A 19747-nucleotide genomic window follows, 5' to 3' on the forward strand; every position below is an offset into this window, starting at 1 on the left:
CAGAGGGTGGACAGGTGGTTCCTCCGGCTGGAAGCGGGAGCTGTTGTTTAACGGGTACAGAGTTTCCACTTGGGAAGATGAAAGGGCTGGATGTGGACAGTGGTGATGGCTGCACCACGCTGTGGATAACGCCACTGCACTGGACACTTCAAAGTGGTTAAAATGGTAACTTTTGTGTTATGTGTATTTTAGCACCATAAAGAAAAAGAAAAAGAAAAAAACCCTTATCTACAAAAGACTTCAGACCAAGGCCTCCCAAGCTGGGAAGAGGTACTTCATTGCACATTTAATGGTTCATGCAGCACTCAGAGCAGAGATAAGGTGGGGCGGGCTCACAGGTCCACAGGACACCACAGGCACAGGCGGGACACGGCGAAGTGGCTGGGGCTGGGTGGGGAGGGGCCCCACGCATCGTAACCGCCAGGAGGGGAGGGGCTGCAACGTGTGACCTCGGACCAAGGACAGCCTCCCCGGGACACAAGGGACGGGAGCAACATCGGGTGAACTGCATGGCCTCACTTGTCTTTCGGGGCACCCAGGAGCCCCCTGGGGAGCTTCTCTGCACTGGCCTCACCCCTTTGGGCCTAGCTGGCTCCCTCATCACCGCAGGACCCAAGACACATTTAAGGGACAAGTCGGTTGGGCGGGTTGGGGAGTGTGGGGCCCGCGGCTGGCTTGACTTCTGCTTTTCCCTAACATCAACTCGCCCTGGGTGGACTTTCTAAGAAAGGTGAGAACAGGCTGCTGGAGTCCCACCAGCCCCTCCCAACGGAACTTCGAGCCCGGCCCCCCTACTGGGGTCTACCTGCGGCCGTGGCCCTGGCTCCCAAGGCAGGAGCCCCGTGTGTCTCGGTGCCTGGCTTCCTCTCCAGTTAGAGGCAAGATCAATCTCACAGCCCAGAGACTCTCCCACTCCGGCATCCGCAGCAGGGCCCCCTGGGGAGGTGGGGGTGCGGTAGGATGTGGTGGGGAGGGTGGGGGCACACATTTGCGGGAGGGGCCTCGACTTCTTTCTTCAGCCTCATCTCCCCTGGGGGGCAGCCCCTTTGACACACTCTTGCCCCCACTCGGACCTCGATCTGGGGGACCTGACCTCACAGGGTCTCCAGGCCCCAGGGGCAACGTCCTGGCCTAGTTCTGGGCAGGACCCATCTTCAAGCATCTCCAGGAGACTGGCAGGCGTGGGATGGGCCCCCCAGGACAAGCCCGCAGAGGCGGCCAGGGAGGTGTGTGGGGAGGAAGCTGGCCTGTCCCTTTCTGGCTCTTGGGATGCGCTTTGTCTGCTTGTCCTTTGATTTGGAAATGCACAAGGTGATTATTTATTCCAAAACGTGACTCCGGGGAAGGGGCAGTCCTCAGGCTGCTGGGACCCAGCCCCACCCGGCCCACACCTCACACGGCGGCTCCCGGGCCCCGACACAGACGAGCACGGCACGGCCACCACAATGGGGAGATGCGGCTGCAGGGTGGGGGCTGCACTCAGACAGTGAGGGAGATGAAGCTGTTGTAACGCTGAATGTTCCTCTTGAGGATCTCGGAGCAGGGCCCCAGCACGCGCTCGAAGCGGGGCCGGTCCAGCTTCACACACTTGAGGGGTCCCCGGGCCACGACGGTGGCCGCCCGGGGCCGGTTCAGCAGCAGCGCAATCTCCCCTGGGAGTGAAGAGAGAGGTCAGGGTCCGGCCTGGGGGCCTGGGGGTCCTGAGGCCGCAGCAGGGAAAGGCTGCACCCAGGACCCAGGAATCGTCTCCCTTTCAAGGTCAGGATGTGCCAGGCATGTTCGAATTTCAAACAAACTTGTAGCATGAGTATAGCCCAAGAACTATTTGGGATATACTTATGCTAATGAATTGTTTTTATCTGAAATTCACATTCAGCTGGGCATTGTCCTGCACTTTTTTGGGCAATCCTGCAAGAATGCCCAGGTGTGCCCAGGCCTCCCTCAGGACCCAGATCCCCAGCTACAGGAATGCCCAGGTGTGCCCAGGCCTCCCTCAGGACCCCAACCCTCAGCTGCAGGAATGCCCACGTGTGCTCAGACCTCCCTCAGGACCCCGACCCCCAGCTACAGGAATGCCCATGTGTGCCTAGGCCTCCCTCAGGACCCCGACCCCCAGCTGCAGGAATGCCCAGGTGTGCCCAGGCCTCCCTCAGGACCCAGACCCCCAGCTACAGGAATGCCCAGGTGTACCCAGGTGTGCCTGGGCCTCCCTCAAGCCCACCCACCCCCAGCTGCGGGAATGCTGGTGGCTGAGGGCTACACTGTGCCCCCTCATCCCAGAAGCAGGAGGCTGCCTCCTCCAAGGTCATGCCCTCTGGGGAACCCCACATCCAGGGCTGGTTGCTCCTGAGGATCCAAGTCTGGCCCTGGAACCTCAATTTGGGGGAACAGGACTGAGCCTTCTGTTGCAGCCACACTGGGGCTCAGCCAAGCCCGGCTACAAGGCCCTACGGAGGTCCCCCAGTAGCTCCTCACCTCCAGGCCCTTCCCAGGACCCCAAAGAAGACTGCCACAGCCGTGCGAGGGAGGGGACACCCACTGGACTCACCGAAGTAGTCAGAGGGCCCGAGGCGCCCCACCTCCACGTACTCCTCACTGGGGGACCGGCGCTGCAGCACGGATGCGGTGCCCTGTGGGTGGAGGAGGAGGGACGTGAGCGCCAGCCAGGCAGGCGCAGGGTGGGACAGACGCGAGGGGTCACCGCCCAAACCCCCACCTCCCACCCGGCTCCTTCCCTCGCAGCCACCAGCACATCCAATGCTGCCGCTTCTCCCCTTCCTGGCACCTGCGGCCAGGGCGTCTGAGCACCGCAGGACCTGCCCAGAGACCGCTGTCCGGCCTGGCCCAGCTCCCATTTTTGTTCAGAAACACAGACAGCTCCTCAAAATGGAACTCACCGGCCTCCCGCACCTTCGCTGAGGCGAGCGGAGGAGCCGGGTGGGGACGCGCTGGGACCTTCCCTGGGCTTCAGTATCTTTGTCACGGGGCTGCCGGGCTCCGAGCTGACCTTGGATCCACTCTCAAGGACTGGGAGCTCATCCAGGCCTCCGCGGGGGAATGGGGCGCTGGCTCAGGGTCACACGCCCACTAAGCACCCCCCTGACCCCCACACGGGGAAGTGGGGAGGGGTCTGCAGGTTGCCCAGATCAATGATTAACCCAGAGGCTGTGGGCAGAATATCACAGGGCATCCCCGCAGAACGTGCCACGCACAGATCCAGCCTGCGGACGGCGGGGCCAGGGTAGCTAAATGTCCCCTGGACTCTGGTCCCTCCAGGGCCCCAGGTGTGCAAGCCGTGGCCTGGCACAGGGAGAGTGTGGACTGTGTGGCCAGACGGGGCTGCCACGTCACTGTTCCCCACCTGACACTCCCCTTGCCGGGAACCCAGGACTCTTCCCGACACCTACAGTCGCTGTGAAGACACATTAGAGAGGCTTCCTCTGAACAGCCGGGGAAACGGTCCGTTCTCAACACCAGACACCCCCAACAGGTGTTATGAATGTAGCTCTGTGGCTGGCCCTGCCTGCCGTCGGCCTCAGATGCTTCCCAAATTCCACTCTGAGCAGCTCTCTCGGCACCATGCTCTCACCCGTCCCTAGTCTTCGGAGGCAGGGCCCTGTGTCTGCTGCAGAAGTGCACCTGCGTGAGGAAGGTCACCATCCCATTTTACAGCCAGGGAAGCTGAGGCCCAGGAAGGTGGCGGCACCTGCAGCCTGGCCCTCCAGGGCCCAGAGACAGCACCATCCGGGTACCCAGGGACCACGTCCCCACAGCCCCGGCCGACCTGGCAGACCGCAGCCCTCTCAGAGCAGCTGCTCGTGGAGAACGAACACTTCATTTCAAGGTGGGCTCCGTTCACCCCAGCTCACCCAGACCCAGCCTCATCAAATGCCAGCCAGGCTGTGCCTGGGTTAATGAGTAACTCCCCACCTTGCCACAGTCTGGGAGAGACGTGGGTCAGGAGACCCTGCTGGTGCCCGCCATGCCTGGAATCTCCAGGCACCAACTGGCAGCCCCTCTGAGGGCCAGACCCCTGCCCGGGCCCCTGATCTGGCCACGGGACCACTCAGCTCCCAGGCCTCTGCCGTGTTTATGAATCTAGCTGATGGATGAGCTGGATGTGTAAACAACAGACTGGGCGGCCGAGTGCCGTCACCGTGGGCAGGGGGAGACAGGGAGCGTGCCCCCAGCCAGGTGCCCACAGACTCAGACCCCGGGCACCGGAGAGAAGGAAGACTCCTCGGGCCCCCACCCATGGGAACAGCTCCCAGCCCTCCTCCCGGTCCTGGCACTGGCTCAGACCAGTCCCAGGCACAGCTCTGGGCTCTGAGGACCAGGCGGGGGCAGATGGTGGAGGGTGAAACTCGTGGGCTCTGAAGCCACCGGCCCCAGCCTTCCCAGAGGTAAGAACTCTCTGCTTCCTGGTCTTCGAAGCTGTGGCCACTCTGAGAATTCGGTGCAAGAAAATTTGGTTAGACGGCGTCCGGAGCAGTTGGGCCAAGCCCCCACACAGGAGAGCCACTGTGAGCGGCGTTATTTGGACAGCGTTGTCCGGACAAGATGCGGACGGATGCCACTGATGCGCCCTTTGTGCCTTTTTTTTTTTTTTTTGAGACGGAGTCTTGCTCTGTCGCCCAGGCTGGAGTGCAGTGGCCAGATCTCAGCTCACTGCAAGCTCCGCCTCCCGGGTTCACGCCATTCTCCTGCCTCAGCCTCCCGAGTAGCTGGGACTACAGGCGCCCGCCACAATGCCCGGCTAATTTTTTGTATTTTTTAGTAGAGATGGAGTTTCACCGTGTTAGCCAGGCTGGTCTCAATCTCCTGACCTCGTGATTCGCCCGTCTCGGCCTCCCAAAGTGCTGGGATTACAGCCTTTGTGCCATTTCTAACAGCTTTCTGTTTTAGAGCTGGGATTATTTTCCTCTCAGAATCCAGGTGATGAACCTGACGGCCTCTGGTTCACAGGATTACTTGGTGAAACCTGGATGTGGAGCAATGCTCGGGTGCTTTTGACCTCAAATAGCAGAAAACCCAACTTGAGGCTGCTAAGGTCGAATAAAGGCCCACAGATCCCACAGAGTCAGAAGATGGGGGGGCCACGGATCCCACAGATCCCACAGAGCCAGAAGATAGAGGAGGCCACAGATCCCACAGATTCCACAGAGCCAGAAGATGGGGGGCCATGGATCCCACAGAACCAGAAGATGGGGGGACCATGGATCCCACAGAGTCAGAAGATAGGGGAGGTCATGGATCCCACAAAGCCAGAAGATGGGGGGCCATGGATCCCACAGAGCCAGAAGATGGGGGGCCACGGATCCCACAGAGCCAGAAGATAGAGGAGGGCACGGATCCCACAGAGCCAGAAGATGGGAGGCCACGGATCCCACAGAGCCAGAAGATATGGGAGGACTCCCAGGCCCATTTCATGGCTTGGAGGTGGCAGGGACCCAGCCTTGCTCTCGCCTCCTGCTCTGGGACCTCGGGGAGGTGCAAGGTCCTCAATCAGGTCCCTCATGGTGGCACAGAGGCTGCCATGGCTCCGGGAGTCACCGCAGGCCACCCCCACACCATCAGCAGAAAGAGAGAACCTGCCTCTGTCTCCTGCACTTCTCCGCTCAGCAGTGGGAAAAACCATTCCAGAAACTCCTGGAAACTGCCCCTCAATCCTCACTGGCCACAGTGGGTCTCACGCTTGCCCTAAGCAGGTTGCTGGGGAATGTGACCCGTGGGACTGGACGTGCCCCGCTCTGGGGAGGGGCTGAGGATCGGGATTCTGCCAGCAAGGAAGAGGCAGGGATGGGTCCGGGGAGCCCCCACGGGGTTGCTGTGCCGACTGTTCTCGGACACACCACGCTTTGTCCCTTGTCACGCTGTCTGGATGCAAGAGCACACTGGCCATGCTCGGTCGTCTCCGGAATCCAGTTCTAAGTGGCGGCACTTCCTAGAGGCCATCTGGAAATCAGCGGCATAATGACCACACAGATGATTTTTTAAAATTGGGGACATTCTCATTCTTCACATGCCCTGACAGGAAAGGATGCTTGGATACCTTCAGGTTGGACCCTTCTCTGAGGATCTGGAGAGATGTGGTTTGTAAACCTCTGCCGTCTTTCCCTCCAGCCTGGCCAGGGAGGTAGCTGCTGCACCCTAGACCTTCACACGCCCCCTCTTTCAGGGCCCCTGCACGGTGTAGGGGGCATGAATTTCTCCACTTCGCAGATGGAAGCCCAGAGAGGTTGAGCAACTTGGCCAAGGCCACACAGAGGTGGAGCCAGCCAGAGTCCTGCCGCCTCTACAAGCAGATGACATCCAGCCCCACCGGAAGGCTGCGGCCACCCGTGGTGGTGGCCAGCACACATGGCTCACAGGCCCTGTTGCAGGAGGGGTGCTGCGGATTGGCAGAGGGGAGCCAGGGAGGCAGACCCAGGAGGCGTGGGCTTGCAGCCAGGCCCCCCTCCTCGAGGCAAACCCAGGTGCCCCTGCTCCAGGGACTCAGCCAGGTACAAGCTGTCTTCATCCCTCCTGAGCTCATCCCAGCAGCACAGCCCCCTCCAGGCCCCCGTCTCCCTCTTGCATCTGCCCCAGGAGCGGCCAGCACTAATTTCGCTGCAAGGACGCTCAGCTCCTGGCTGTCCCCGAGCTCCCAGGCACCCCCAGGCCCCCCTGCACCCCTGAAGCCTTTGTGAGAACCACCATGAAGCCCCTCACCACAACACCGCTCATGTGGGCGCGTTCCTGCTTCCCACCAAGAGTGACTGGACATCCATCACATGCCGGGCACCGTTTTAGGCCACGGAGGAAACTTCCAGAAACCGACCCCTCAGAGGCACACCAGACGCCACCAAAGCAAACCCGCCAGCCCCCACCCCAGTCACCCCCAAACACAGCTTCACCGAGTTTCCGCTACAATGCAGGTTTGCCTGATGTGAATGCAACCCTGCAACGGGGAGCCTTCAGATAATTAGAAGGGCCTCTGGGGACGTCCAGGAACACAGTCACAAAACGGGATAAAACGCTGTCAATAACGCAGAACAACTTTCCACACGGAGTCATTCTGCTTTTGGAATTTGTATTCTTAGGAGTCACTGCCAAGACGGCCAGCAGGAGCCCCACTGGTGAGGCAAAGGGATCAGTCCCCAAGGCGTCCGTATTCATCCCCCAGGAAGGGGCTGTGGCACCGCTGGATGGGAGGGGCCAAGGCCGGAGGAAGGTGTTCGGTGCCTGTGGATCGGGAACATATTTCCCCCCCGTGCCTCCAGCATGTCGACCCCCTGTCTTTAAGGCCAAGTTCATCCTTTTGCCTTCTCCAAACACACCCAATAGAGCTGTGTCTTGAGCTCAGACGCCATGTTTCTGGAATGGAGAGGGGGACGCTGCCTCTGTCCCTGGGGCCGGGAAAGTCTGGGTCATAAAAGACAAAGGTGCCTCCCCCGGCTCCCGGGGTACTGAAGGGTTTCCGTGCAAAGCCACCGAGTTCACGTGAGCTAAACGCGGCCACTCAGCTGCCCCTTGCCCTCCCACAGCCGACCCCCACCTCTGACCACCCGAGCTAGAGAACCAGACGTGGCCCCTCCCACCCCTGGCCTGGGCTGGGCAGCTTCCGTTTCCAACCGGAGTCAGGGAGGAACCGGGAGGAGGGGAGCATGGTCTCCTCGGCGGAGTCTGGTGGCCACGGGACTCCCTCCTCCTGCCCTCTCATCTCCACTGGGATCAGCAGCCAAGGAGGGAAAGAGGCAGGACCCTCGGAGGCCAGCAGACCTGGGTTCAAATCCCCTCCCCACGTCTCAGCCGCATGACACCCATGGCCAGGCTCCTGGTGGAGCCACACGTCAGGAGGCACCTGACACACACAACCACCACTTCTCAAGAAAGGGAGACATTTCTCTGTTCTTCCCACCATACTGTTGCAGGGACTATTTGTTACAGCAGCTCGGCCTCTCTCCCTAGTTGATACACCTGCACAATGACGGTGGTGACAGTCCCCATCCTGTGCCTGCCCACCCGTGGGCATCTGTGCCAGATGCCTGAGTCCAAGAGCAGAAAGACAGGGAACAGCAGAGGAAGGAGACACAGGACGGACATGGACCAGGAGGGGTAGGATTCTCCAGCTGGCAGAATCCAGCACTCCCACGACATGGGCAGCTGCCGCAACCACCGCGAGCCCTCAGTTTCCGGGAGGCCCAGCTTGAGACGTGCCACAGTCTCTCAAGCCGTCGAAAGCTCTGGAAATAAACGCTCCTGTCCAACTCCACTTCCCAGACTGCCGCAAGGCAGCACAGACGCTCTCAGGAGGATTGAGAGTCTGGGTTTTTTTGGGCTGGAAAAACATCCTTGCCAAAACTCTAGGTCACACTCCCCAAATTTTCTCACTTATTGATTCTAACCCGACTCTAAAAATAACCCAGTGGCACAAACCTGGGAGGAGACACCGCAGAACGTCCTGCCCTGGCTGTTTAATCCTGTCCTGGCCGTTTTGTTCTGTCCTGGCCATTTTGTCCTGCCCTGGCCATTTTGTCCGCAGCAGGGGAATCACAAAGGATTCATTTTCCTTGCAACTATTTTTATTTTTTAAAATTTCCTGCAAAATCAGGTCAGACATGGTGGCTCATGCCCATAATCCCAGCACTTTGGGATGCCGAGGTGGGAGGATAGCTTGAGGCCAGGAGTTTGAGACCAGCCTGGGCAACACAGCAAGACCCCATCTCTTAAAAAAAGAAAAAAACACAAAGATGCTGGGGTGTGCTGGCACCTGCCCGTAGTCCCAGCTACTCAGGAGGCTGAGGTTCGAGGATCGCTTGAGCCCAGGAGGTCGAGGCTGCAGTGAGCTGTGATTGTGCCACCAGACTCCAGCCTGGGTGACAGAGCGAGACCCTGTCTCAGGGGAAAAAAAAAAAAAAAGAAGAAGAAGAATGAGGAGGAGGAGGAGAAGGAAGGATGAGGAAGGAGGAAGAAGGAAGAAGAAAGAAGAAAGAAGAAGGAAGAGGAGGAGGAGGAGGAAGGAGGAGGAAGAAGGAAGAAGGAAGAAGAAGGAGAAAGAAGGAAGAAGGAAGAAGAAAGAATACAATTAAAATTTCCTATAAAATCGAAACCAAAATCAACTTTTTGATTTTCTACAATGGGCAGGTATGATTTTGATCAGAAGGAAGACCAGGCCAGGCGTGCTAGCTCACTCCTATAATCCCAGCATTCTGGGAGGCCGAGGTGGGCAGATCACCTGAAGTCAGGAGTTGGAGGCCCGCCTGGCCAACATGGTGAAACCCCATCTCTACTAAAAATACAAAAATTAGCTGGGCATGGTGCATGCCTGTAATCCCCCCCAGCTACTGGGGAGGCTGAGGCAGGAGGATTGAATGAACCCCAGAAGTGGAGGTTGCAGTGAGCCGAGATCGCGCCACTGCACTCTAGCCTGGGCAACAAGAGAGAAAGTCCATCTCAAAAAAAAAAAAAAAGAAAAGAAAAAAAAAAAGGAAGCAAGAAGAAAGAAGAAGAAGAAGGAAAACCAGCCAAGGTCTTAGCATCAGCCCCCTTGGAAGGGGTCCCGGCTTCCTGTCCCTTGTCACAGCCCCTCTTGCCCGGCCATGAGCCTCCAACGCTTCTTCGGTTCAGAGTTCAGTCGGATCACAGAACTGGGGGCAGACGGGGAGACAGGGTCCCTCACCTTGGAGCCAGTGCTCCAGGGAGAACCTGGTGCCACAGGCATAGACGGTGGCCCTGTCCCAGCCAGGTTCCCGTGGACACAGACCACTGGCCTTCCTCAGAGCTGCCGAGGCATCTCCCTTTTGTTTATTCTTCCAGGCACGCCTTCGGTCACTTGTCCACTGCATTAGGGCTGGGACTACAGCTGTGAATAAGGAGGCCACATCCCTGCCCGGACCAGGACTCGGCATCCGGAGGGGAGGCAGACGCAACCCCACAAGGCTACAGGTGCCTGATGCCAGGAGAGTTGAGATCAGTCCAGGGGGCGGCCAGTGAAGGCCCAGCCACCAGCAAAGTGACCTCTGAGCTGAGACCTCAAGGGCAGGAGGAGCCAGCCGGAGAAGACCTGGGGTCTGCGTCCCAGGCCGAGAGAGGGGCTGGTTTCACGGCTGGGAGAAGAGGCTAGAGCAGGGGGCAGGGCCAGGACGGCGGCTCAGGGCAGTCAGCAGGGGCCTACTCCATCTCAGGGCTAGTGGTCACACTTTCTCATGCCTGGCAGGAGCCCTGAGGGGTACAGGAATGGCTCCCCAATATACGAGGACCCCGATCTGGGGCGGATGCCAGGGAGGCACCAGAGCCCAAGCCCACTGTGCTCACAGTCCAGACCAGAGACCGTCTGGACGCCCCCCGGGAGGAGACACGCGAGGACGCCCATCTCTTCCTATGTGGGACGTCACACGTGTGTGCAGGCAGTGAGCCGGAGTCCTGAAGCACACTGTCGAGTCAGGGAGGCCAGGAAAAGGCCTACACACCCCAAGTCCCTTACGTGAAGTTCTACGAGAGGCAAATGTATTCATTTTATTTAAATAAATATTTTAGGCTGGGCACGGTGGCTCACACCTGTAATCCCAATGCTTTGGGAGGCCAAGGAAGGAGGATTCCTTGAGCCCAGGAGTTCGAGGTCAGCCTGGGCAACATGGCAAGACCCCATCTCTACAAAAAGTAAATTAGCTGGGCGTGGTGGTGCTGGTGGTCCCAGCTACTCAGCAGGCTGAGGCAGGAGGATCACTGCAGCCCAGGAGTCTGAGGTCAGCCCGCAACATGGCAAGACCCCATCTCTACAAAAAGTAAATTAGCTGGGAGTGGTGGTGCCTGTGGTCCCAGCTACTCAGCAGGCTGAGGCAGGAGGATCACTACAGCCCAGGAGTTGGAGACCAGCCTGGCTGGCAAAGCAGGACTCTGTCTCTAATAATGACATGGTTAGGCTGTGTCCCCACCCAAATCTCATCTTGAATTGTGGCTCCCATAATCCCCACATGTTGTGGGTGGGACCCAGGGGGCGGTAACTGAATCATGGCAGGGGGTGGCAGTTTTATAAGGGGCTTTCCCCGCTTTGCTTAGCTTTCATTCTCTTTCCTGCTGTCCTGTGAAGAGGTGCCTTCCACCATGATTGTAAGTTTCCTGAGGCCTCCCCAGCCAGGCAGAATCACAAGCGATTCAACCTTTTTTCTTTATAAATTAACCAGTCCCAGGTATTTCTTCATAGCAGTATGAGAATAAACTAATACAAAGAATAGTAATACTACTAAAAATACTTTAAATGAAACTTAGTGTCACTCCCATAAATGGAAACTGCCATCCCTTTCCATAAATTAAAAAGTAACTAAAAGATTAAGCACAGCTAGGCAGGAGCTGGAAACGTGTTCAACACACAAGCTCAACCCAGGCTTCCTCCTGGCCAGAACAAATGGGACTGAGGAGGCTCCTGTCCTGCACGTTGGGCCGGGCCATCGGCACCAAAATCGAGCTGCAAACCAAGAGTCAAAGAGTCTGGGTCCAGCCCCAGCTCTGCAATGCGCCAGCCAGTCTCAGGCAAGGCCCATAACTTCTCCAGCCTCAGCTGCCTCATCTGTTAAATGGGACACCACCAACCAATGTTACAGAGCAGCGGTGAGGCTGAGTTACCAGCTCGTCCAACGAGACAGTCATCACGAGGGCTGCGACCGTGAGTGAACCTGAGTGGACAGACACCAAATGCCTTCTCAGAGCCACAGTGGCCACAACACATTCCTCCCTCCAGTGAGACTCCTCAGAGCCTGGATAATTCAGCCTCACTCCAGTGCCTTCATGTTTCCTGTGCACACACTGCCTGCCTGTGCGCTTCTGGACTTAGGCAGAAGCAGAATCCTACACATATGCACACACACGTGAACACACACACAGATGCAGACTTGTGCACGCAAACACCTGCACACACACACACCAGTGCACACACACATTGGTACATACATACATGCTCACACACCCCACACACAGGCAAACACAAGCACAGGTGCACACACACCTGTGCATACATGCACAAACAGGCACATACACACCTATGCTCACACACATTGGTACATACATACATGCACACACACTCCACACCCATGCAAACACAAGCACAGGCGCACACACTAACAGGTACACACACACCTGTGCACAAAGGCACATGCCTATGCACACACACCTGTGCACACACACCTCTGCACACGTGTACAAACACACACACGCATGCCTGTGCACACACACCTCTGCACACACACCTCTGCACACACACCTCTGCACACACAGGCACACACAAACACACGCACGCATGCCTGTGCACACACACCTCTGCACACAGGCACACACACCTGTGCACACACACACACAGGCACACATGCACACATCACACAGATGGAACCAGCCCCCACCTATAAAGCACTCCCAGGTAACTCTGTGATTTCTCCTGAATAAACCGCATGGATGTATTTTTATGTTTTTTTAAGCAATTGTTGGAATAACTGTGTTTTCCACACGGAAGGCAATTTCACTGAAAGCTCCCTTCCACTCAAATCCCTTTCTGCTCCCTCAGGCGGTGACTCCTCGGAGCACTCCTGAGCTGTGCGCGGCTCCGGGTGTCTTGGAGGTGGCCGAGCTGCTCCTCCGCTGTTTGTTTCGGGAGCCTGAGCCACTTCCCTGCAATCGTCCCCTGCCCGCTCCTCAGGCCCGGCCGGCTGAGACGGCGCTGATGTACGTCACACACCCTGGGCTGCAAACTGTCCTCGGAACAACAGTGAAAACACACTTCGGCGGGTGAGCTGCCCAAGGTCAGCTCCTGTGCCAACGTTTAATGGATCATCCATGAGGTCTGGGGCCCGGCAAAGGCACGGCCCAGCAGCTTCTGTGGGAAAACAGGCCGTTCCCGCGGATGTCGGCGCCAGGGCTTGGGGCGGGAACAGGTGCAGGGCTGTGTCCACCCCCGCCTGCATGCCAGAGTGAGGCAGTCCTGGCCCCGTGTGAGAAGAGCCTTCCCTTCTGCAAACCCAGTTATTCCCTCGGTTCTCTCTGCAGCCAGGCACTGTCCATCCTGGGACCTACGTGGCTGTCGTGGAAGCCCCCGTGGGTGCTCCTGGTGCGGCCGGTGGGGGCGAGATGCCTGTGGCTGTGCCAGCTCCCACAGTTAGGCGAGAAGCATGGAAGGAGAGGGGCATGGCTGCCCAGGCCCTGCCCTCAATGCCCTTCCATGGCCCTGCCCTCAATGCGCTTCCGTGGCCCAGTTACTCCCCACCATCTGTGTGGGAGTCTCTGCAGCTTCCGGGGAACCAGGGCGAGCACAGGCCCCGAGCTACAGAGGCTCCGGCTGCCTGCCAGGCGGGGAGGTGGGGGCAGCCATTCCTGCTCCAGCCCCAGGTGCCTCTCAGTGGTGGGGGGGCGGGCGTGGGAGCTCACTGCCTGTCACAGCCCTGCCTGAGGTTCGTGTGGCTTCAACCCCAAGCGTCCAAGTGAGGGCCCTGTTGCCTCCAGCTCCACAGGCACAGCCCAGCTCTTCGCCTGCCCCAGTTAGGCGTCTCTGTTCAAAGGACTCCTCCCAGATGATGGCAGACACCTCCCTCGGCCTCACCTCCCAGCCAGGGGTCACCAGCACTGAGGATTCTGCCCCCTGCAGAGCCTGGAATGCATCCCTTCCAGCCCTCTCCACCAGGCCTGCATCGATCACCTGCAGGTGGGCCAAGCCCTGGCCTCCAGGGCCTCACACCCTTTCCTCCATCACTGCCCCTCCATCCGCCTGGTCACACCAGGTTCCAGAAAGAGCTCTAAAAGGGTCTGTTTCACACACAGATCACAACCAATCTGCCCATCACAGCTTCTCGGCCAGCAGCATTTCATCTTCCCTCCAGTTGTTCTCTTCCTCCCTGGATCTTCTTTGCAAGGCCTTGAGGTCCATGCCCCCTAACCATGACTGCCCCCAGCCATGCTGACCCCCAGCCAGGATGCCCTGACCCCATTTGAGATGCCCAGACCCCATTTGAGATGCCCAGACCCCAGCGAAGATGCCCAGACCCCAGCGGAGATGCCCAGACCCCAGCGGAGATGCCCTGACCCCAGCTGAGATGCCCAGACCCCAGCGGAGATGCCCAGACCCCAGCGGAGATACCCTGACCCCAGCGGAGATGCCCAGACCCCAGCAGAGATACCCTGACCCCAGCAGAGATACCCTGACCCCAGCAGAGATGCCCAGACCCCAGCAGAGATACCCTGACCCCAGCGGAGATACCCTGACCCCAGCAGAGATACCCTGACCCCAGCGGAGATGCCCAGACCCCAGCGGAGATACCCTGACCCCAGCGGAGATACCCTGACCCCAGCAGAGATACCCTGACCCCAGCGGAGATACCCTGACCCCAGCGGAGATGCCCAGACCCCAGCGGAGATACCCTGACCCCAGCGGAGATACCCTGACCCCAGCGGAGATACCCTGACCCCAGCGGAGATGCCCTGACCCCAGGGGAGATGCCCTGACCCCAGTGGAGATGCCCTGACCCCAGCGGAGATGCCCTGACCCAGCTGAGATACCCTGACCCCAGCGGAGATGCCCTGACCCAGTTGAGATACCCAGACCCCAGCGGAGATGCCCTGACCCCAGCGGAGATGCCCAGACCCCAGAGGAGATGCCCTGACCCAGCTGAGATGCCCAGACCCCAGCGGAGATGCCCTGACCCCAGCGGAGATGCCCAGACCCCAGCTGAGATGCCCTGACCCAGCTGAGATACCCAGACCCCAGCGGAGATGCCCTGACCCCAGCGGAGATGCCCTGACCCCAGCGGAGATGCCCTGACCCCAGCGGAGATGCCCAGACCCCAGAGGAGATGCCCTGACCCAGCTGAGATGCCCAGACCCCAGCGGAGATGCCCCGACCCCAGCTGAGATACCCTGACCCCAGCGGAGATGCCCTGACCCAGTGGAGATGCCCCGACCCCAGCTGAGATGCCCTGACCCAGCTGAGATGCCCTGACCCAGCTGAGATACCCTGACCCCAGTGGAGAAGTCCTGACCCCAGCTGAGATGCCCAGACCCCAGCGGAGATGCCCTGACCCCAGCTGAGACACCCTGACCCCAGCAAGATGCCCAGACCCCAGTTGAGATGCCCTGACCCCAGCAGAGATGCCCTGACTCAGCGGAGATGCCCTGACCCCAGCTGAGATGCCCTGACCCCAGTGGAGATGTCCTGACCCCAGCTGAGATGCCCAGACCCCAGTCTGCCATTTCAGCTGTCGCTTTTTCAGCCAAGTCTCAATCTTTGGATGAAGAGACATTGAGTCCTTCCAGGTACTGACTAGGGTGCTGGACACCAGACACCTAATGAGTGCTGATGAAATCTCCACTGTGACTTCGCAGCAACCCTGACTCTATCCACACACCAGCACCTCTCATCCCAGGAGAGCCTGGGCCTGGAATGGACACAGCTTCTGCTTCCTGGGATCAAACATGCTCCCAGCCCTCCAGGCAGCCACCCAGGGCAGGTGCAGGTGGGCAGGCGCCTGGACCCAACCCGGAGCTGATGCCCCATGCCCTCGGCCCCCACTCTGAGGGTCCTCTGAGAGCACCTGCCAGGTCAGGCTGCATGTCCGCCCCAGGACTCCCCTCCATGGGATACCCCAGTTTTCTTTTCCAATGAGCCTGAAAACCCTCCACAGTCTGCGTCTGCAGACACCATTCCCTCTGCCAAAAGGAAGAGGAAAGGAAGGGGTGCCACTGCTGAGAGCCCAGGCTGTGCGCTGTCCACTCAGCAGGTGTCCAACAGCCCCCTGGCTTGGGTGGGCCAAGACCCACAATGTCCCAACCCCAGAGGGCCCCAAGCTGCTCCAGCCTCTGCAGCCTCTGCACGCTGTGTGTGTGGGCATGCATGAGTGTATGCACGTGTGAATGTGTGCACAGGTGTGTGTGTGTGTTATTGTGTGCACAGGTATGTGTATGCATTGATGTCTGTGTGCATGTGTGTATGCACAGGAGTCCAGTGAGTATGTGTGCATGTGTGCATACGTGCATGTCTGTGCAGTGTGTGTGTATGGGTCTGTGTGCACTATGTATGTGTGTGTGCTCAGGTGTGCCTGCATGCATGTCTGTGTGTACGTGTGTGTGTGCATTGTGTATGTACGTGTGTGGGCATGTGTGCACACATGCATATCTGTGCAGTGTGCAAGTGTGTGTGCATGGGTCTGTGTGGCCTATGTACGTGTGTGTGCTCAGGTGTGCATGCATGCATGTCTGTGTACGTGTGTGTGTGCATGGGTGTGTGTGCACTCTGTATGTACGTGTGTGTGCTCAGGTGTGCATGCATGCATGTCTGTGTGTACACGTATGTGTGTGCATGGGTCTGTGTGCACTATGTATGTAGATGTGCATGTGCACATACATGCATATCTGTGCAGTGTGCAAGTGTGTGTGCATGGGTCTGTGTGGACTATGTACGTGTGCGTGCTCAGGTGTGCATGCATGCATGTCTGTGTACGTGTGTGTGCATGGCTCTCTGTGGACTATGTATGTGTGTGCGCTCAGGTGTGCATGCATGCATGTCTGTGTGTGTGCATGGGTCTGTGTGCACTATGTAGGTACATGTGTGTGCTCAGGTATGCGTGCATGCATGTCTGTGTGTGTCTGCATGGGTCTGTGTGTACTGTGCATGGGTCTGTGTGCACTGTGTAGGTACATGTGTGTGCTCAGGTGTGCATGCATGCATGTCTGTGTGTGTGCACGGGTATGTGTGTGTGCAGGTGTGTTAACTGTTACGAGTATATATGTGTGGGTGTATGCACAGGTGTGGACGTGTGCAGGTGTCCATGTGTCCATGGGTCAGTGCGCATGGGTGTGTGGACAGGCGTGTGTGTCAGTGTGGGGTGTGCATGGGTCAGGGTGTGCACAGGCATGCATGTGTGTGCACTGAGATGTGTGTACATGTGTGTGCACAGGTGTGCCTGTGTGTGTCCATGTGCGCATGGATCAGTGTGTGTGCATGGGTTGTGGGTGCGTATATGTGTATGTGTGTGCATTGGTGTGCACGAGTGCACACTTGCTTATTATGTTCTAAAGAGGCAGAAAGCACTTTCGAGCCTGGCCCAGCTCCAGCCTCCTCCATTAACAATTCAGCAGCCCTCCTCTGCCCGCTCCCCACTTCCTGTTCTGATCCTGGTGTTCCCGAAGGGTCTCCTCCCTCCCTGTTCAGTTTCCCCACAGAGATCATAACCCATGCAGCCACCACCCCATCATTCTGGACCTGCCCCTCAGCCCAGTGGGCCCCTCTGGGTCCAGCCAGAGCCGTGGCTCCTGGACACCCCTGTGGGAACCTGAGACTTGGAATCTGGACCCATGGGAGGTGGGTCCCCAGCATCACCGCCCCCAGCATCAGCCCTCCTCCCAGGTCCTGAGCCAGCCTCAGGCCTCCTCCCAGGTCCTCCCGTGGCTCCGTGGCGAGCCTCAACATCCACTCTGGCTCCCTCTGGAAGGACTCTGTGTTCCCAGCAATCCTGGCCCTGTCTCCATGGCTCGAAGCTTTCCACCGCCTTCCAGGCAAGCCCACATCCTCTCCATGTGGGCAGTCACACACTCAGGTCCCCACCCCACCGCACTCAGGCCCTCGACTCCAGCAACAGTGACACCTCTGTACCTCTGCACACACTGCTCCCTCAGCCTGGAGGGGCATTCCTGGGACTCTTCCTGCAGCACTCCCAGAAACTGCCTGGGGTGCCAGCACTGACTCTGGCAGTGCCCAGATGCATCTACAAATCCTCACAGCTCAGGGGTAGTGGGATCTGCCAGCCAGACCGACACGCCCAGGGCCCAGGGCACTGGCCCCTGAAAGCACTTTCAGAGTGAACTCCTGAGACAAGCATGTCAGCTTCGGAGAGAGGAAGTGTTGCAGGTGGATGCCCCTCAACCCTGCATCTGGGAGGGGAGCCCAGGGGTATTTTTCCACCGTCCCTGAGTGGAGATTTATGGAGCTGCCCGTCCTGGGAGCCACTGTCTGGGAACCCAGGAGTGACAAGTGACAGGTGTTTGTATTCACCTGCCTGGTAGCTTCCTGAGCTTCCACCCAAGGAGGGGTGATTTGAATTTGCTCAGCCAGGACCGGAAGGAGGGTAAACCTAACCACACACTTCATTTCATTCCTTCAGGGTTTCACAGGAGGTGGGAATAAGACCGGAATAATTCCAACAGATGCTCCGACCATCCCTCATGGACCACATGCACTCTTGGATGCTGAAGAGCCGGCTGGGGTCTGGGGCAGCCTTTAGGGGTTCTTGGGGTCCCAAAAGGTGTCCAGGTCGGATGTCTCCAGGAGCAGATCTTTCTGGAAATCTGGGACACCAAGGGGGAGCACAAATGCTGGTCTTACTACTAAGCAATGTGTCCCTCAGATCCAAAGGACAGCAGGTGACCTGGGTGCAGCCACAGCCAGCTGCCACCCCTGGAGTCCCTCATGAAGCACTCAGGGCAGAATGCATTGCTGCCTCAGCCCCCTTCAAAGCCCAGGCCCAACACTGCACCAGCTCCTCGGATACTGCCCGTCTGCCCAGGGAGAGTCTCATGCTCAGAGAGGCTATAAATACATGCAAGACAGTCAAGAGTTTCCATCGCCAACCAGAACAGCTGACCAAAAGGTGAAAGAAACCTCCCATGGCAGCAAATTAATTGATTTTTATCTTGCCTGAATTGCTATTTAAAACTGGTCTGGTGATTGTGGGGAGTTTCCGAAGGACTCAGCAGGACCGATGAGGCACATGGGACGTTTTCTGGGCCCCTGCACAGCTGCGGTGCTTGACTGCAGTAGCTTGGGCTCCCTGAGGGTCTGGACTTCAGACTTGGCTCAGCTGGGTGGCTGAGGACATGCTACCTCACTTCTCCAAGCCTCAGTTTCCCCACTGTAAAATAAAATAAACTTATCCAGAATCCACCAGGTTCTGGGGAGATTTAGGCAAGGATGTGGGTACCCCTGGAACACTACCAAGGGCTTTACCTCTGCAAAAGGCTGGGGGTTATCAGCTGGTGAGGTCTGAACTCATGGAATTTTCCTCTCAGTGTGTTTTCTCATCGGACAAATTGGGAGAATAATAGTCTTTACCTTGCAGACTCATAAGGATTAAATGAGTTAAATATGGAAATGTTTGAGACAGAGTAAGAGCTAAAAAAGTGTTAGTCACCACCACCACCACCTTTATCATTGCCATTACTATCATCACCACCATTATCACTATCACCATCATCACCATCCTCACCATTACCTTCATCACCACCACCTTCACCATATCATCACCACCTCCACCATCACCACCACCACCATCATCACCATCACCACAACCACCCTGGCCATCTTCACCATGACCATCATGATCATCATCACTATCATCACCTTCATTATCACCATGACATCATCATCACCATCTTCACCAACTCATCATCACCTTCATCACCATCATCATCACCATATTCACCATTTTGTCACCTCATCACCTCCACCAGCATCACCACCTCCACCATCATTATCACCATCACTACCATCACCATCACCACAACCATCATCACCGTCTTCACCATGACCATCATCATATCACCTTCATCATCACCATCATGATCATCACCACCACCATCATCGCCTCTACCATCACCATCACCACCTCCACCATCATTGTCACCATCACCACCATCATCACCATCACCACAACCACCATGGCCATCTTCACCATGACCATCATGACCACCACTACCATCACCTTCATCATCACCACGACATCACCATCGCCATCTTCAC

The 19747-nt window shown here is 57.9% G+C and overlaps 1 protein-coding gene across 3 annotated transcripts in view; it reads right to left on the bottom strand.

Annotated features, from left to right (window-relative positions):
• Nucleotides 1-271: 271 nt before the first annotated feature.
• PRKAR1B (protein kinase cAMP-dependent type I regulatory subunit beta) overlaps nt 272-19747 on the bottom strand; it is a 482327-nt gene continuing 462851 nt past the window's right edge. For all 3 annotated transcript variants that reach the window (XM_028845428.2, XM_028845426.2, XM_028845427.2), the window contains 2 exons: nt 2549-2630; nt 272-1652 (listed from right to left, as the gene is read on the bottom strand). In XM_028845428.2, coding sequence (XP_028701261.1) covers nt 1480-1652; nt 2549-2630 — 255 coding nt within the window. In that variant the 3' untranslated portion in view covers nt 272-1479. The remainder of the gene's footprint in view (nt 1653-2548; nt 2631-19747) is intronic.

This window comes from Macaca mulatta, chromosome 3 (genome assembly GCF_049350105.2).
Source record: "Macaca mulatta isolate MMU2019108-1 chromosome 3, T2T-MMU8v2.0, whole genome shotgun sequence".
Taxonomy (NCBI): Eukaryota; Metazoa; Chordata; class Mammalia; order Primates; family Cercopithecidae; genus Macaca; species Macaca mulatta.